General features: G+C 55.0%; 1 protein-coding gene across 3 annotated transcripts; it reads left to right on the top strand.

The window, feature by feature from the left end:
* Nucleotides 1-205: 205 nt before the first annotated feature.
* IFITM10 (interferon induced transmembrane protein 10) lies at nt 206-15,663 on the top strand. 3 transcript variants are annotated; one of them, XM_043452565.1, is made up of 3 exons: nt 206-884; nt 1,745-2,197; nt 15,038-15,663. In XM_043452565.1, the coding sequence occupies exons 2-3, from the start codon at nt 1,955-1,957 to the stop codon at nt 15,185-15,187; spliced, it is 393 nt and encodes a 130-aa protein (XP_043308500.1). In that variant the 5' UTR covers nt 206-884; nt 1,745-1,954; the 3' UTR covers nt 15,188-15,663. The 3 variants fall into 3 exon arrangements, with proteins under 3 accessions (XP_043308500.1, XP_043308502.1, XP_043308501.1); XM_043452567.1 differs by having other exon boundaries at nt 751-888; XM_043452566.1 differs by lacking the exon at nt 206-884 and adding an exon at nt 1,121-1,206.
* The last annotated feature ends 586 nt before the right edge of the window (nt 15,664-16,249 follow it).

The following is a 16,249-nucleotide window of genomic DNA, read 5'->3' as shown; positions in this document are numbered from 1 at the left end:
TCGGGTGGCGGCCTGGTGGGGGGCACCCTGCTCAGGGAAGGACTGCAGCTGGGGGCCCCAGGCCTGGGAGGGGCCCGAGACTCACGAGGAACCAGGGCCCTTGTGGGGGCTTGGATAGGAGCGGGGTCCTGTGGGGACAGGCGTGCAGACAGGAGTCTGGCTAGACGTGAGGACTGACTTGGTGAGGACAGGCTGGGGGCCCCTGGGGTCTCTGGGCAGAGGGCTTGGGGAGGCCCAGACGCCCACCGGGCCTGGGACTAGGTGTGTGGGGGCAAAGGCTGAGACGCAGAGAGAGCCGGTGGAGCAGGAAGCTCACCGGGCAGAGAAGGGGCAGCACAGAGGGGAAGGGTCCTGGGAGCTGCGGCGGGAGGCAGCGGGGAGCACAGAAGGGGAAGGGGCTCTCCCGGGGGAGACAGGTGGGGAGCTCGGCGAGGGGCTGGGGGCTCAGCCAGAGGGAGGTGGCAGGGAGCTGGGTGGGGTTCGGGAGACGCAGGAGGGTGGCGCGGGCACCGGGGCTGGGCGCTGCGGGACAGCCCATCCCTGCCCAGCTCTGCCCGCCCGCGAGGGTCGCCGCTTCGGCCGGCGCCCTCAGCGCCCACCCCACCGGCGGGAGGAGGCGGGGAGGTGGCTGCGCCCGCCGCCGCCGCCGCCGTGAGTCAGGCTTGGGCTGCAGCCGCCGGCCGGTCCTGGCGCTGCGGAGGGCGCGCAGGCGGCTGAGGAGCAGCGCTGCCAGTCCGCGCCCCTCCCCGCGCCGCCCCGCGCGCTCCCCGCTCCGAGGTCTGGCCGCCGGGACGCGGAGCGGCGGGACAGCAAGCCACCGGCGGGACGGCGGAAGGACGCGCGCAGCGAGAGCAGGGTCGGGCCCGGCCGCCAAGGAGTCGCCAGTAGGTGAGCGCGCGCCTTCCCGGCGGCGGCTGCGGCAGACCTGGGCCGGGCTGGGGGCCGCGGGGGCCGGGCGGTGGCGGGCGCGGCGGGGTCCCGGCTGCCCGACCCCCGGGGCGGCGCGGGGCGAGGGCGCGTGGTCTGAGAGGGCTCGTTTCGTAGAGTGTCGCTGTGCGTCTGCTCCTGGCACCCGGCGAGTGCGCGCGCTTGGGGTCCCAGCGCCGCTCCGGGCCGGGTCGGGGGGCCGGGGCGATGCGCGCGAGTTCGGAGCCCCCGCGGGCGGCGGGTTCATCCTTCTGCGACTGTGTCGGGGCCTGTGGCGCGGTGTGTGTGAGGGTCACAGTGCGGGCTTGTTTACCTGGCGGCCTCTCCGAGTGCACAGGGTGTGCTGGTGTCTGGAGAGCCGGGCGGCGGTGCTGGCGTTTGTGGCCCAAGCCTCAGCGTGTGCCAGCGTGCAGGTGCTGGGCAGAGCCTGGCGGAGGCCGTGTCATTGTGGGCGTGCGTGCCCTGTGTGTGCGCCGTGTCTGGGTGCTGCTTGCTGTGTTCACTGCAAGAGCCTGTCAGTCGGGGTGCTGGGGTGGCGGGGGCGGGGGGGTGTTGCTGTTGTGTGTCAGTGCGTGAATGTTTGTGTGCAGACGAAGAAGTGACGGGAAGCCCCCGCGGTCCCTGCCAAGGCTGCTCGGAGGGCTTTGGCGTGGGTGGGGGTGGGGAAGGCAGGTGGTTGGCCGGCAGCTGGCTGCCCCTGTGGGATTTCCACGTCCCTGGAGCTGTTTATGAGACTGCAGGGGGAGTCTGTAGGGGCCAAGTTGGGCCCATAGGGTGATGAGGACCCAGCTCATTCTTCATCTCCCCCTCCCTGCAGGCCCAGGGCCCCGGCCAGTGCCCAGCCCCGCTGGGAGCCCCGGCCAGCACCACGGACGGCGCCCAGGAAGCCCGAGTCCCCCTGGACGGGGCCTTCTGGATCCCAAGGCCCCCAGCAGGTTCGCCCAAGGGCTGCTTCGCCTGCGTGTCCAAGCCCCCAGCTCTGCAGGCTCCGGCGGCCCCGGCCCCCGAGCCCTCGGCCTCGCCCCCCATGGCGCCCACTCTGTTCCCCATGGAGTCCAAGAGCAGCAAGACAGACAGCGTGCGGGCTGCTGGCGCCCCCCCGGCCTGCAAGCACCTGGCGGAGAAGAAGACCATGACGAACCCCGCAACCGTCATCGAGGTCTACCCAGACACCACGGAGGTGAACGACTATTACCTGTGGTCCATATTCAACTTCGTCTACCTCAACTTCTGCTGCCTGGGCTTCATCGCCCTGGCCTACTCCCTCAAGGTGAGCCGGAAGGGTGGAGCAGGGGCCCGGGGGGTCTGGAGAGCCGGGGGGCGGTACTGGCCCCCCTCCCTCACAGAGGAGCCCGTGGGTGCAGCAGGTGTAGCGGAGAGGGTGCGGGACCTAGGGAGATGCAGAGGTTGGCCAGGTAGCTCAGGACAGCAGAGGGCCTGCCCATCCCGTCCTGAGCTGGGGAACCTTCCAGGGTGTCCTGGCAGGGCTCAGCGTCCTCGGGGTGAGGGTCTCTGCGTGGCCAGTTTGGCCTCTGAGGTGGGGACCTCAGTGTCCTGTCCCCTGGGCGGGGACTGGGAATTAGGCCTGGCTGCAGCTGCCCCTGGGCATTGGGATGGAGCCAGCGTGGAGGTGAAGAGAGCTTGGAATCCTTCCCCTGTCGACAGGAGGAGGGCTGACGTCACTGCTGGAAACCTTGTCCCAGCCGCGCACAGGGAGCCTGATGCCAGGCAGGCACTCGAGGGGGGCTGTGACAGTCACGTGGGGAGCTGCCCCCCTCACACGGTTTCCAGTGACCCATCCTGGAGGAGTGGGGCAGGGAGGCCGGGGCAGGGAGACCTGAGTGTGTCCCATGCAGCCTGACCCCACACTCTGGGTGTGCACGACTCAGAAGGCCCTCCCTCACTGCTGTGATGGGAGCTGGCCGGAGAGGAGCAGACAGGATACCCCCGTCCCCCGCTCCCCACCCTCGAGGGTGCAGTGGAGAGAAATGGGCCAGGACAGGGGAGAGCTGTGGTCGACTCACACTTGGGGTCTGGAGATCCCCGCGGGTGTGTCAGGACCCAAGAGCCTGGGGCTGCTGGAGCCCAACCCGCGGAGGGGTGGAGGGAGACCCGGGCCTCCCTCTCTCCTCCGGCCTCCCCAAGGGCTGGGCTCTCGTCTCGCCAGGTCATCCCTTTTCCTGGGCCCAGATTTGAGTGTCCGGGGCCAGGTGCATTTCCCTGATTGCAGCTGCCCGAGGCGGGGGTGGGGAGGGGGAACATGGGGGGTTGCGGGCTGGCACCAGGGGGATGGAGGCTGGGACAGCTCTTCTTGCTGCTCTGAGCATGGAGCACCCCCACCCGTCCCTGCCCCAGCGTCACACAGCCTGGCCACCTGGCCTTCCCGCCTCCTGACTCATCCTCAGGGCCTCCATCACCCCTGCTGCTCACCCGTTCATCTCCAGGCTAGTGTATCCAGCCCTGGGCTCCATCAGACAGGAACTGTGTCCCGTGAGTGTGTGTGTGTGTGGGTACGTGCGAGTGCGCACGAGGGCATGAGTATGTGTGCAAGAGTGCGTGCATGCATATAGGTGTGAGCATGTGTGTATGTGTATGCTTGAGCTGTGCAGGCGTGAGAATGCATGTGTATTTGTATGAGGGTGTGAGTGTGCATGTGTGTGTAATTGTGTGTTCTGTGTATGTGTGCATATAGGTATCAGCGGGCATGTGCATGTAACTATGTGTGGATGTGTGAATGTATGAGTGTGTCTATGCACGTGTGTACAACTGTGTGTGCGTGAGTGTGCTTGTGTGCTGCAGAGGCAGCAAAGGGAAGGAGGTCCCCGGGAATCCGGCAGAAGCACCCCCAGCCTCAGCTCTGCCTCCGGGGCCCTCCTGCCAGTCCCGCCAGCAGCCCGTGGACCCGGGCACGGCTGTGAAGCTCCTGTGGGCGCCGGCGGGCCCTGGGCAGGTCCATCTGCCGTGGGTTGTAGGTAGGTCACAGGTTTCTGAACTGAATGCAAGGCTCCGTGCTGGGGTAGGGGGTGGGAGATGGTGCTTCTGAGAGGCAGTAGGGGCCCCACAGTGCCTCCAGCCGGGCGCTCCCCTACGTCTTCCCTGGGGGCTCTCAGGGCAGAGGCGTGGGGCTTACTGGGGGGTGGGGGCATGGGCAGCCAGCAAGGCAAGCCCCCTCTGTCCCCGGCAGAGGGGAGGGCGGACCTGCTGGCCCGGGCTCCCGCACCCGGGAGTTCGGCCATCTGTCCATCCAGCTGCACGTCTCCTGGCCTGCCACTCCAGACACTGTTTGCAGCCAGTCATGGGCACTTGCAAGGGCACCTCACGGCCTTGGGGTCAGGAGGCGTTGGCTGGACTCCTGGATCCCTCCGAGCGCTGATCCCGCGTCACTGAGCCCATCCCCTTCTCTACTCGCAGAACGCGGCCAAACAAAACAGCATCCCGGGAGCGCCAGGGGCAGGATGGCCTGCCGTGTCCCCACTGCCCTGTCTGTCCCCACGGCCCCCGCCCCAGGCGCGGTCAGGTCCGTGTGGGCAGGACGGACGGGAGCCTGGGGTCACGGCCTGTGCTGTGGCGGGGGGCGGGGGTGGCCAGACAGGAGCCGCTCTGTCTGCGCCATCTGCTTGTCTGCTTGAGCAGCTCACGACGACCCCCAGCCCCACTTCTTGGTTGGGAGGAGTCTGGCCCCTCCTCCTAGCACTCAGGGCTCCGCACGACCCACTCTCACCTTCGCTTTCTTCTCTTTTCTCCTACCCATTTGCTCACCCCACACCTTCCTCTAGCCTCCCATTAACTCCTCCATCCACACTGTCTAACACACTTTCTTCAGCTCTTCCCCCGACCCCACCAACCACCCGGTCCACCCATCAGCTCTTTCTGTCTAGGTGGCCCACACACCTTCATGGATGCATTTCATCTCTTTTCTTCTCCACCATCTCCCCTTGACACCTTCATCTCCCATTTTCCCTGCATCTGTGTATGTATTCATTTGCCCACATCGATTATCGTACCTGTCACCTTCTTCCACCCCTTCCCTCCCTGACCTGTATATAACCACCATATCCATTCATTAAACTCTTCTAGTCAATCACCCACTCATTAGTTCATTCAAACGCTTCATCATCCTTTCACTCTCCATCCATTTGTCCCATGAGTAATAAATAATGTTTAGTGCCTAGTAAGTGACAAGCAACACATGGTCCCTGTCCAGAAGAGCTTTCCTCCTGATCGGGAGTCAGACAGTAATAAAACTTAGGCTTATGTGAGTCAGGTAGTGATGCTAGCTATGAAGAATAAATGAAACATCATCAAGGACATATGGGGTGCTATTTTATATACAGTGAGCAAGGAAGGCCTCTTTGATGAGATGATATTTGTGTATAAACCTGAATGAATTCATGCAGTAGCCATAAATGCATCCAGGAAAGCAGATTCCAGGAAAACAGACTGGGTATTACAAAAGCCCCGAGGCAAAGCCAGGTTCAGGGACCAGCATGGCCGGCATGGGGGTGAGCCTTGGAGCTGGGTCCAGAGCGGGGGGTGTATGGGGCCAGGCCACGTGCATCGTGTCTGCCCCAGTAGGATTTTGTTTTGCTTTGAGTGAAATCTTGGATGAATTTTAAATGAAGAGTCAACATTATGTGGCTTGTGTTAAAAATGATTGTCCTTATTACTGGGGGAGATAGCCCATAAGGACTTAAAGTGTTGGGGAGCTGGGACCCGATCAAGGCTGTTGCCTCAGTCAAGTCTTGGTTCAGAGGGTGGGAGCGGAGAGTGGAAGCGGGTCCTGTATTTTGAAGGGAAAGTCAGTAGACGATCCTGGTGGATTGGACATGAGGTGAGAGAAAAGAGAGACGAGCCAAAGGCTGCTGCTGTTGAGTTGCTCAGTCGTGTCCGACTCTCTGCGACCCCACAGACTGTAGCCCACGAGGCTCCTCTGTCCATGGGGTTTCCCAGGCAAGAATACTGGAGTGGGGTGCCATTTCCTTCTCCAGGGGATCTTCCCGACCCAGGGATGGAACCTGTGTCTCCTGCATTGCAAGCAGATCCTTTACCTCTGAGCCGCCAGGGAGCTCAAAGGATATTCATCTGATGTATTGAGAGAACGAAGGTGCCATTTATAGATGGGGAAGGAGGCTGCAGAAGGGACAGGTCTGCGAGGAAAAGACCCTCACTCACCTCGTCCACCCACCAACGCATGCACTCGTGTTTCCACCCTTTCAACTCTCTACCCGTCCATTTTCTCTCTATAAATTCATATATTCGTCTCCCTTCCTTCCAGAATTTCTCTTCCATGCTGCCAACCATCCCTAGATTCACTGATCCGCTTCCTCATTAAACTCATGTTCCTCCTGTCATTTCTTTCTTCCTTTCCTCCCGCTGTTTATCCCCCAACCTCATCCATCACTGTTACTCTATCCACCCAGCCGGCTCTCTCCATCTCATCTTTTTTCTTCCCTGGATTCATCTGTTTCCCCCCTTACTCATTAATAGCAATCATAGTAGTAACAAAAAGACGGCAAATACCAATAACCACTAAACAGCAATAGTTATTCATTGAGCTTATATATTCCAGGCACCCTTCTAAGCATGTCTCATTCTTTAATTAGATGTAATATTTTATTTAGAGGTAGCAAAACCCTATGAGATTGGTGCAGTTAACTACAGATGAGGAAATGGGGGCACAGAGGTACAAGGTAACTTCCCTGAGGTCACCATCAAGTTCCTTTCTTAGATCCTTTGACTCATTACACTCCTCTTTCTGTAGTCATCACCCTTTTTTTTTTAACTAATTTATTTTTTAATTGAAGGATAATTGCTTTACAGAATTTTGTTGTTTTTCTGCCAAACCTCAACATGAATCAGCCATAGGTATACATATATCCCCTCCCTTCTGAACCTCCCTCCCATCTCCCTCCCCAGCCCACCCCTCTAGGTTGGTACAGAGCCCCTGTTTGAGTTTCCTGAGCGAAACAGAGAATTCCCGTAGGCTGTCTATTTTACACATGGCCATGTAAGTCTCCATGTTACTCTTGCCCTACATCTCACCCTCTCCTCCCCTCTCCCCACGTCCGTAAGTCTATTCTCTGTCTGTTTCTCTGTTGCTGCCTTGCAAATGAATTCGTCAGTACCGTTTTTCTAGATTCTGTATATATGCATTAGAATACGGTATTTATCTTTCTCTTTCTGACTTACTTCATTCTGTATAGTAGGCTCTAGGTTCATCCACCTCATCAGAACTGACTCACATGAGTTCCTTTTTATGTCTGAGTAATATTCCATGGTGTATATGTACCACAACTTCTTTATCCATTCATCTGTCTATGGACATCTAAGTTGCTTCCATGTTCTAGCTATGGTAAATAGTGCTGCAATGAACAATGGGATACATGTGTCTTTTTCAGTTTTGGTTTCCACAGGGTATATGCCTAGGAGTGGGATTGCTAGATCATATGGTGGTTTAATTCCGAATTTTTTAAGGAATCTCCATACCATCTTCCACAGTGGCTGTATCATTTACATTGCCAACAGTGCCAGAGCATTCCCTTTTCTCCACATGCTCTCCAGCATTTATTGTTTATAGCCTTTTGATGATGGCCACTTTGGTGTGAGGTGATATCTCATTGTAGTTTTGATTTGCATTTCTCTGTTGTTTTCCTCTAGTTCTTTGCACTGATCACTGAGGAAGGCTTTCTTATCTCTCCTGGCTATTCTTTGGAACTCTGCATTCAAATGGGAGTATCTTTCCTTTTCTCCTTTGCTTTTCGCTTCTCTTCTTTTCACAGCTATTTGTAAGCCCTCCTCAGACAGCCATTTTGCTTTTTTGCATTTGTTTTCCATGGGGATGGTCTTGATCCCTGTCTCCTGTACAATGTCATGAACCTCCATCCATAGTTCATCAGGCATTCTGTCTATCAGATCTAGTCCCTTAAATCTATTTCTCACTTCTACCATATAATCATAAGGGATTTGATTTAGGTCATACCTAAATGGTCTAGTGGTTTTCCCTACTTTCTTCAGTTTAAGTCTGAATTTGGCAATAAGGAGTTCATGATCTGAGCCACAGTCAGCTCCTGGTCTTGTTTTTGCTGACTGTATAGAGCTTCTCCATCTTTGGCTGCAGAAAATATAATCAATCTGATTTTGGAGTCGACCATCTGGTGATGTCCATGTGTAGAGTCTTCTCTTGTGTTGTTGGAAGAGGGTGTTTGCTATGACCAGTGCGTTCTCTTGGCAAAACTCTATTAGCCTTTGCCCTGCTTCATTCCGTACTCCAAGGCCAAATTTGCCTGTTACTCCAGGTGTTTCTTGACTTCCCACTTTTGCATTCTAGTCCCCTATAATGAAAAGGACATCTTTTTTGGGTGTTAGTTCTAAAAGGTCTTGTAGGTCTACATAGAACCATTCAACTTCAGCTTCCTCAGTGTTACTGGTTGGGGCATAGGCTTGGATTACCGAGATATTGAATGGTTTGCCTTGGAAATGAACAGAGATCATTCCGTCATTTCTGAGATTGCATCCAAGTACTGCATTTCGCACTCTTTTGTTGACCATGATGGCTACACCACTTCTTCTAAGGGATCCCTGCCCACAGCAGTAGATACAATGGTCATATGCAGACGACACCACCCTTATGGCAGAAAGTGAAGAGGAGCTAAAAAGTCTCTTGATGAAACTGAAAGAGGAGAGTGAAAAAGTTGGCTTAAAGCTCAACATTCAGAAAACTAAGATCATGGCATCTGGTTCCATCACTTCATGGGAAATAGATAGGGAAACAGTGGAAACAGTGGCTGACTTTATTTTTGGGGCTCCAAAATCACTGCAGATGGTGATTGCAGCCATGAAATTAAAAGACACTTACTCCTGGGAAGGAAAGTTATGACCAACCTAGACAGGCATAATAAAAAGCAGGGACATTACTTTGCCAACAAAGGTCCGTCTAGTCAAGGCTATGGTTTTTCCAGAGATCATGTATGGATGTGAGAGTTGGACTGTGAAGAAAGCTGAGCGCTGAAAAATTGATGCTTTTGAACTGTGGTGTTGGAGAAGTCTTGAGAGTCCCTTGGACTGCAAGGATATCCGACCAGTCCATCCTGAAGGAGTTCAGTCCTGGGTGTTCATTGGGAGGACTGATGCTGAAGCTGAAACTCCAATACTTTGGCCACCTCATGCGAAGAGCTGACTCATTGGAAAAGACCCTGATGCTGGGAGGGATTGGGGGCAGGAGGAGAAGGGGACGACAGAGGATGAGATGGCTGGATGGCATCACCGACTCCATGGACATGAGTTTGAGTAAACTCTGGGAGTTGGTGATGGACAGGGAGGCCTGGCGTGCTGTGATTCATGGGGTCTCAAAGAGTCAGACACGACTGAGCGACTGAATTGAACTGAATAATGAACGATGTTGAGCATCTTTTCATGTGTTTGTTAGCCATCTGTATGTCTCCTTTGGAGAGATGTCCGTTTAGGTCTTTTTCCCACTTTTTGATTGGGTGGTTTGTTTTTCTGATATTGAGTTTTATGAGCTGCTCGTATATGTTGGAAATTAATCCTTTGTCAGTTGTTTCATTTGCTATTATTTTCTCCCATTCTGACGGTTGTCTTTTCACCTTGCTTTTAGTTTCCCTCGCTGTGCAAAAGCTGTTAAGTTTAATCAGGTCCCACGTGTTTACTTTCGCTTTTATTTCTTTCTTTTTTAAAACATGTTTTGGCCGTGGTCTGTGGCAGCAGGATCCTAGTTCCCTGACCAGGGGTTGAACCCGAACCCCTTGCACTGGCACCATGGAGTCTAAACCACTGCACCAGGGAGGTCCCGTCTAGCCATCACCTCGTGCCTGTTCATTCACTCATGTCTTCCTCTCTATTTCACCACACTTTCTATCCATCTCTCACTTTACTCATTCACTCATCCAACTACACAGCCTTCCTTTCTGCTCTTCTCCACCCTTTCTCCCCTTCTATCAATACAGCTAATCATTCATTCATTAAAACTTGGATTCATCAATCCTTCTTCTCTCTCGACTTTTTTCTCCTCATGACCTTGTATCTACTGACTCACACCCCAGCCAGTCATCCGCCAACCATCAGTACATTTCTGTGTCTTCCTTTCATTTATTCATGCTTCCTGTTCAGTCACCTCTCAATTAAGTTGCTCATTCATCCGTCTGTGTATTCGCCCTCCCTTTCTTCCCTCTTCTCCTTTCTCCCAATTACTCACCATATCCACCCAGGTAGTCAGCTCTTGTGCTGGTGTCAATTCATCTATGCACCCATCCACCCATCTTCCCCCCCTTCCCTTCACACACGCTCAGTCTATCACCCCAGTAATACACGCGCTCATCAAAGAGCCGCCCATCCATTTATCCACCTGCTCATCCTCCTGTTTTTCTCATTTCCTTGCTTCAGTTGTCTGGCCCAACTGCTCATCCATCAGTCTGTTCACTTGCTGAAGGGCCTTCCTTCTCTTTCCCTCATCCAGCCAACATTCCCCAACGACCTCTCTGCCCCCAGGCCACGCATCCGTTTATCCATTCCGTTCCTCCATGTTTATTCCTCCTCCATTCAGCCATTTCCCCCACCGCCATCCTTCCCTTCTCTTTGGCTTTCTTCTGGTCTGTTTTTTTTTTTTTTTTTTTGGGCGGGGGGGGCGGCTACTCTGGGTCTTCGCTGCAGCACATGGGCTCCTCTATTTGCAGCACAGGCTTAGTTGCCCCTCGGCATGTGGGATCTTAATTCCCCAACCAGTGATCGAACCCATGTTCCCTGCATTGGAAGGCAGATTCTTAACCACTGGACCACCAGGGAAGCCCTGTTCCTTCTGCTTTTCTCGCCTGCTCGTCTCAGCCTCCCCTCCTGACTGCCTCCTGCTTCCCGGATCTCCTAATGGGGTGCTCCCAGGCATGGTCCTTGGCCCTTCTTTTCCCGACGTCAGCACTCACTCCCTTGGTGCTCTCGTCCAGTCTCATAGCTTTAAGTAGCATCTTTATGTTGATGCTCCTCCAATTTGTATCTCTGCCCTGGACCTCACCCCTGAACTAGGCTCTACAAAACCTACCTGCTCAAAATATCTAGCTCTATGTCTAGAAGACATTTCTAGCTTCACGTCAAAAATCAAACTACTGAATCACTCACAAACGTTCTCCTCCTGGAGTGTCCTACAACCCCCTTATTCCAGTAGATCAAAAAGCCTTGCAATCATCTCAAATTCCTTTCTTTTTTTATCACACTGCACATCTGATCCCAGTAAATACTGTCAGCTGTATCTTCAAAATAGATCCAGAAAAAGGTCAGTTCTTACCATCTTCATGTCTATTGACCTGACACGACCCACCTGACCACTCACCTGGGATGTTAAGTGAGCCTTTTTTCTGCTTTCTGTTCAGCCTCTGCCCCTGCAGTCTGTTCTCCACACAGCATCCAGAATTACCAGAGTAAAAATGCCAGAGCCTACCATTTTTCTGCTAAAAAGTGCCAATGAAGTCCCGCACAGTGCCTGTGAAGCTCCCCTCCCCTCTGGGTTCTGCCCTCCCCACACTGGCCTCTGGTTGTCTCTGACCTCGGTGCATCTACACCGGGGACGTTTATCTTTAAACACCTGTTTTCCCTGCAGGTGAGCATATGACTGCGTCTCCACGCTCTCCTGGGCTTTACCCAAACATCCCTGCTCTGTGGGTTCTTTCCTGAGTGTTCACAGGAAGTCCATCCACCCCTCCACGCTCCTACCCTCCTGCTCATCTATGTCTCCCTGTGTTAGCTCGCCATCCCTCCTCCCATCCTTCTGGGTAACCCACCCTCCAGGCAGCCAGACATCAGTGCCATCTATCTGCCTAACCCAGGCCCCTGCCTTTTGTCCATACACCCACCCATCCATCTATCCATCCATCCACCCACCCATCCATCCACTCACCCATTCACCCATCCATCCATCTATGCACCCATCCATCTATTCACCCATCCACCTATCCATCCACCCACCCATCCTTCCATCCATTCACCCATCCATTCATCTATCCACCCATCCATCTATCCATCCACCCACTCATGCATCCATCTATCCACCCATCCATCTATCCACCCACCCACACATCCATCCATCCACCCATTCATCCATCCATATATCCGTCCATCCACCCATCCACCAATCTGCTGATGCAAAGACTTTCTTTTCCTGCCTCTCTTGTCTCTCTCCTCGCTCCCTTTCTTCCTCCTCCCAGACTCTGCTTGCAGTATGCTCAGACCTGCACCTCTCTGGGCTCGATGGAAGGAGAAGGTGGGAGGAAAGGGGACTCCTAAGACCCGGCCTGGATGAGGCCAGGGGCACCTCCCCAGGGACACTTCTTCCCAGCCAGAGGATCTTAGCAACAGGTCCGCTGCCGCCCGCCGGCTCCCCAGGACTCACTGGACTCCAGGCCACTCCTCTCACCCGGGCATGTGTGTGGCTGTGCTGGGTCTTGGTTGCATCACTCGGGCTTTCTGGCTGCACTGCGGGGGCTTCTCTTGTTGTGTGTGGGCTGAGTTGCCCCAGGCATGTGGTCTTAGTTCCCTGACCAGAGATCTAACCCACGTCCCCTGCATTGGAAGGCAGATTCTCAACCCCTGGATCACCAGGGGAGTGCCCCCTTCACTTTAATAGCCCATCCCAGAGACCCCGGGGGCTGCCTCTTGTCCACCCATGGTGTGTGTTCTCAGGCAATCCCAGCTAACTTTAAATGAGGTGGAACCAGTCAAGTTAGGACACACTTGTGATGGCCATCACCCAGTCACAAACCGTCCTCTGAGGCCAGCTTCCTCTTTCATTTATTTTCCCAGTGCTATTGACACATAGTCGACCTGTGGCACTGAACACACTTCAGGTGTACGTGATGATCTGACGTGTGTGTAGCATGAAGTGACTTCTACAACAGAGTTAGTTAGCACTCCATCACCTCTCATAATTACCTTTTGGTGGGTTTTTTTGGGGGGGTAGTAAGAAAACTGAATTTCTACCCTCTTAGCAACTTTCAAGTACGTAAAACAGCATTAACAATCCATGTTATTTTAAATAGTTTTATGTTTTTAATATTTATTTTGTTGATGTATTTATTTGACTGTGCTGGGTCTTCGTTGCAGCGTGTGAACTCTTCGTTGTGGGATCCCGCTCCCTGACCAGGGATCCAGCCGGGGGCCTCTGCATTGGGAGTGTAGAGTCCTGGCCACTGGACCACCAGGGAAGTCCCCTAAATAGTTTTAGATTTACATAAAAGTTGCCAGAAAGGAGATACAGAAACTCCTGCATACCCTTCACCCAGACCCCCAGAGGTTTAGAGTTTACCATATTCACCTCTTCTGCGTGTGCGCTCACTCAGTCATGTCCGACTCTTTGCGACCCCATGAACTACAGCCCTCCAGGGGTTCAGTCCTCCTCTGTTCATGGGGTTCTCCAGGCAAGAATACTACAGTGGGTGCCATGCCCTCCTCCAGGGGGTCTTTCCGACCCAGGGATTAAGCCACGTGTCTTGATGTCTCCTGCACTGGCAGGCGGATTCTTTACCACTGGTTCAGTTCAGTTCAGTCGCTCAGTCGTGTCCGACTCTTTGCGATCCCATGAATCGTAGCACGCCAGGCCTCCCTGTCCATCACCAACTCACGGAGCTTATTCAAACTCATGTGCATTGAGTCGGTGATGCCATCCAGCCATCTCATCCTCTGTCGTCCCCTTCTCCTCCTGCCCCCAATCCCTCCCAGCATCAGGGTCTTTTCCAATGACTCAACTCTTCGCATGAGGTGGCCAAAGTACTGGAGTTTCAGCTTCAGCATCAGTCCTCCCAATGAACACCCAGGACTGATCTCCTTTAGGATGGACTGGTCGGATCTCCCTGCAGTCCAAGGGACTCTCAAGAGTCTTCTCCAACACCATGGTTCAAAAGCATCAATTCTTCAGCGCTCAGCTTTCTTCACAGTCCAACTCCCACATCCAGACATGACCACTGGAAAAACCATAGCCTTGACTAGATGGACCTTTGTTGGCAAAGTAAAATCTCTGCTTTTTAATATGCTATCTAGGTTGGTCATAACTTTCCTTCCAAGGAGTAAGCATCTTTTAATTTCATGGCTGCAATCACCATCTGCAGTGATTTTGGAGCCCAAAAAATAAAGTCAGCCACTGTTTCCACTGTTTCCCTATCTATTTCCCATGAAGTGATGGAACCAGATGCCATGATCTTAGTTTTCTGAATGTTGAGCTTTAAGCCAACTTTTTCACTCTCCTCTTTCACCTTCATCAAGAGGCTTTTTTAGTTCCTCTGCACTTTCTGCCATGAGGGTGGTGTCATCTGCATATCTGAGATTACTGATATTTCTTCCAGCAATCTTGATTCCAGCTTGTGCTTCTTCCAGCCCAGCATTTCCCATGATGTACTCTGCATATAAGTTAAATAAGCAGGGTGACAGTATACAGCCTTGATGTACTCCTTTTCCTATTTGGAACCAGTCTGTTGTTCCATGTCTGGTTCTAACTGTTGCTTCCTGACCTGCATACAGGTTTCTCAAGAGGCAGGTCAGGTGATCTGGTATTTCCATCTCTTTCAGAATTTTACACAGTTTATTGTGATCCACTCAGTGACAGGCTTTGGCATAGTCAATAAAGCAGAAATAGATGTTTTTCTGGAACACTCTTGCTTTTTCGATGATCCAGCGGATGTTGGCAATTTGATCTCTGGTTCCTCTGCCTTTTCTAAAACCAGCTTAAACATCTGGAAGTTCACGGTTCACCTATTGCTGAAGCCTGGCTTGGAGAATTTTGAGTATTACTTTACTAGCGTGTGAGATGAGTGCAATTGTGAGGTGGTTTGAGCATTCTTTGGGATTGGAAAAACACAGGTTATTTGTTTCGTAAACTGAGAGTAAGTTTCAGATCTGATGCCCCAAGCCTCCCCCGCCCCGCCCCCAAAGTCCCGGGCACATTTCCGCCCAGCAAGGACATCCTTGGGCAGTAGCCCCATGCAGTGGTCGGGAATCGGGAACTGACCCGGGCTCAGGGCCACCGTCTCCTGGGCCCTCTGCCCTCACGCCCTCCCTCCTGGCCCGTGTGTCCACTCTCGGCCCTGGCTACTGCTCTTACTGCTCCTTCTGGCTTCAGGTCCGGGACAAGAAGCTCCTCAACGACCTGAACGGGGCGGTGGAGGACGCCAAGACGGCCCGGCTATTCAACATCACGAGCTCCGCGCTGGCCGCCTCCTGCATCATCTTGGTCTTCATCTTCCTGCGGTACCCGCTCACCGACTACTGAGGCCCCGGCAGGCACGCCGGCGGGACACGCGGCCCTGAGACACGGCCGGCACGACGCCGGAGGCCCCGCGGTCGGGGCAGAGCCGGGCGTGCGCCCTGGGCCCCGCGAAGCTGAGCCAGGCAGTGAGGCCGTCGGAAGCTCCGTCCGTCAAGGGGGCGGCGAGCTTCAGGCCGGACAGGCCTCTCTGCCTCCTGGCCCCCCGCCCGTTCCTGGGGGCCCCTGGGTTTCTTCTTGTGCCGCTGCACCCCAGCTTTGAGTGGCTGCCCCCCTCCCTGCCTGTGCCCCCCCCGGGCTCCCGGGGCCCCTCAGACCTGACACCCCGCAAGAAGGGCTCGAATGGGAGCTTCCCAGGGTGGGGCGGGGGCCTGCCAGCATCTGGGGGCTCACTGCCCCCTCGACGCCGCCTCCTCCAAGCTGTGACCCTGCGCGGAGCTCTTGTGTCTGTGGACCTCCAATAAAATACCTGCCCAGCTGTGGCCCAGTCTCCTGGCAGGTGGGATTCGGAGGCTTCGGGAACCCCATTCGGGCACTGCCTGGGGGTCCCGAGGGCCGCATCCAGCTGACTTTTCTTCGCCCGCTCTGCAGGATGGGACTGAGGGGGCTTTTGGTGGCTGCCTCCTTGGAGAGGAGGGAAGGGGGGCAGGCACGGCTGCCCGCCTGGCGGAGTCAGAGCCGGCAAAGCCCACCACCAGGCGGGAGCACTGGGCAGTGGCTGCCGCGCCCTGGCCACGCCCAGTCCCTCTCGGGCACCGGAAGCCGAGCAGCGTCCTCCACTCACGCGCTCGTCCCGTGCCCGGAGCGGCCGACGCTGCCTTCCGGTTTCTCGGAGCTGCGGGTCACTGGAGGGACGCAGGCGTCAGGATGCCGTTTCAGGGTTAACATCAGTGCCAGGGTCGGGGGATGGGGGGCGGGCCTGGAACCAGGCGGCTCTGCTTGCGGCCCGTGGGCGCGGTCAGCCTCTGAGGGGCCCTAGGACAGGGGCGCAGGCCCTGCGGGACACGACCGGGGAGGCCCGGTTCAGCCCAGGGTGCTGCAGAGCGGCCTGCAGGCGGGTGGACCCGG

Source organism: Cervus canadensis, chromosome 29 (assembly GCF_019320065.1).
Source record: "Cervus canadensis isolate Bull #8, Minnesota chromosome 29, ASM1932006v1, whole genome shotgun sequence".
NCBI classification, from domain to species: domain Eukaryota; kingdom Metazoa; phylum Chordata; class Mammalia; order Artiodactyla; family Cervidae; genus Cervus; species Cervus canadensis.
The sequence above is the reverse complement of the archived record's forward strand: the minus strand, read 5'-3'. Positions and strand labels throughout refer to the sequence as shown.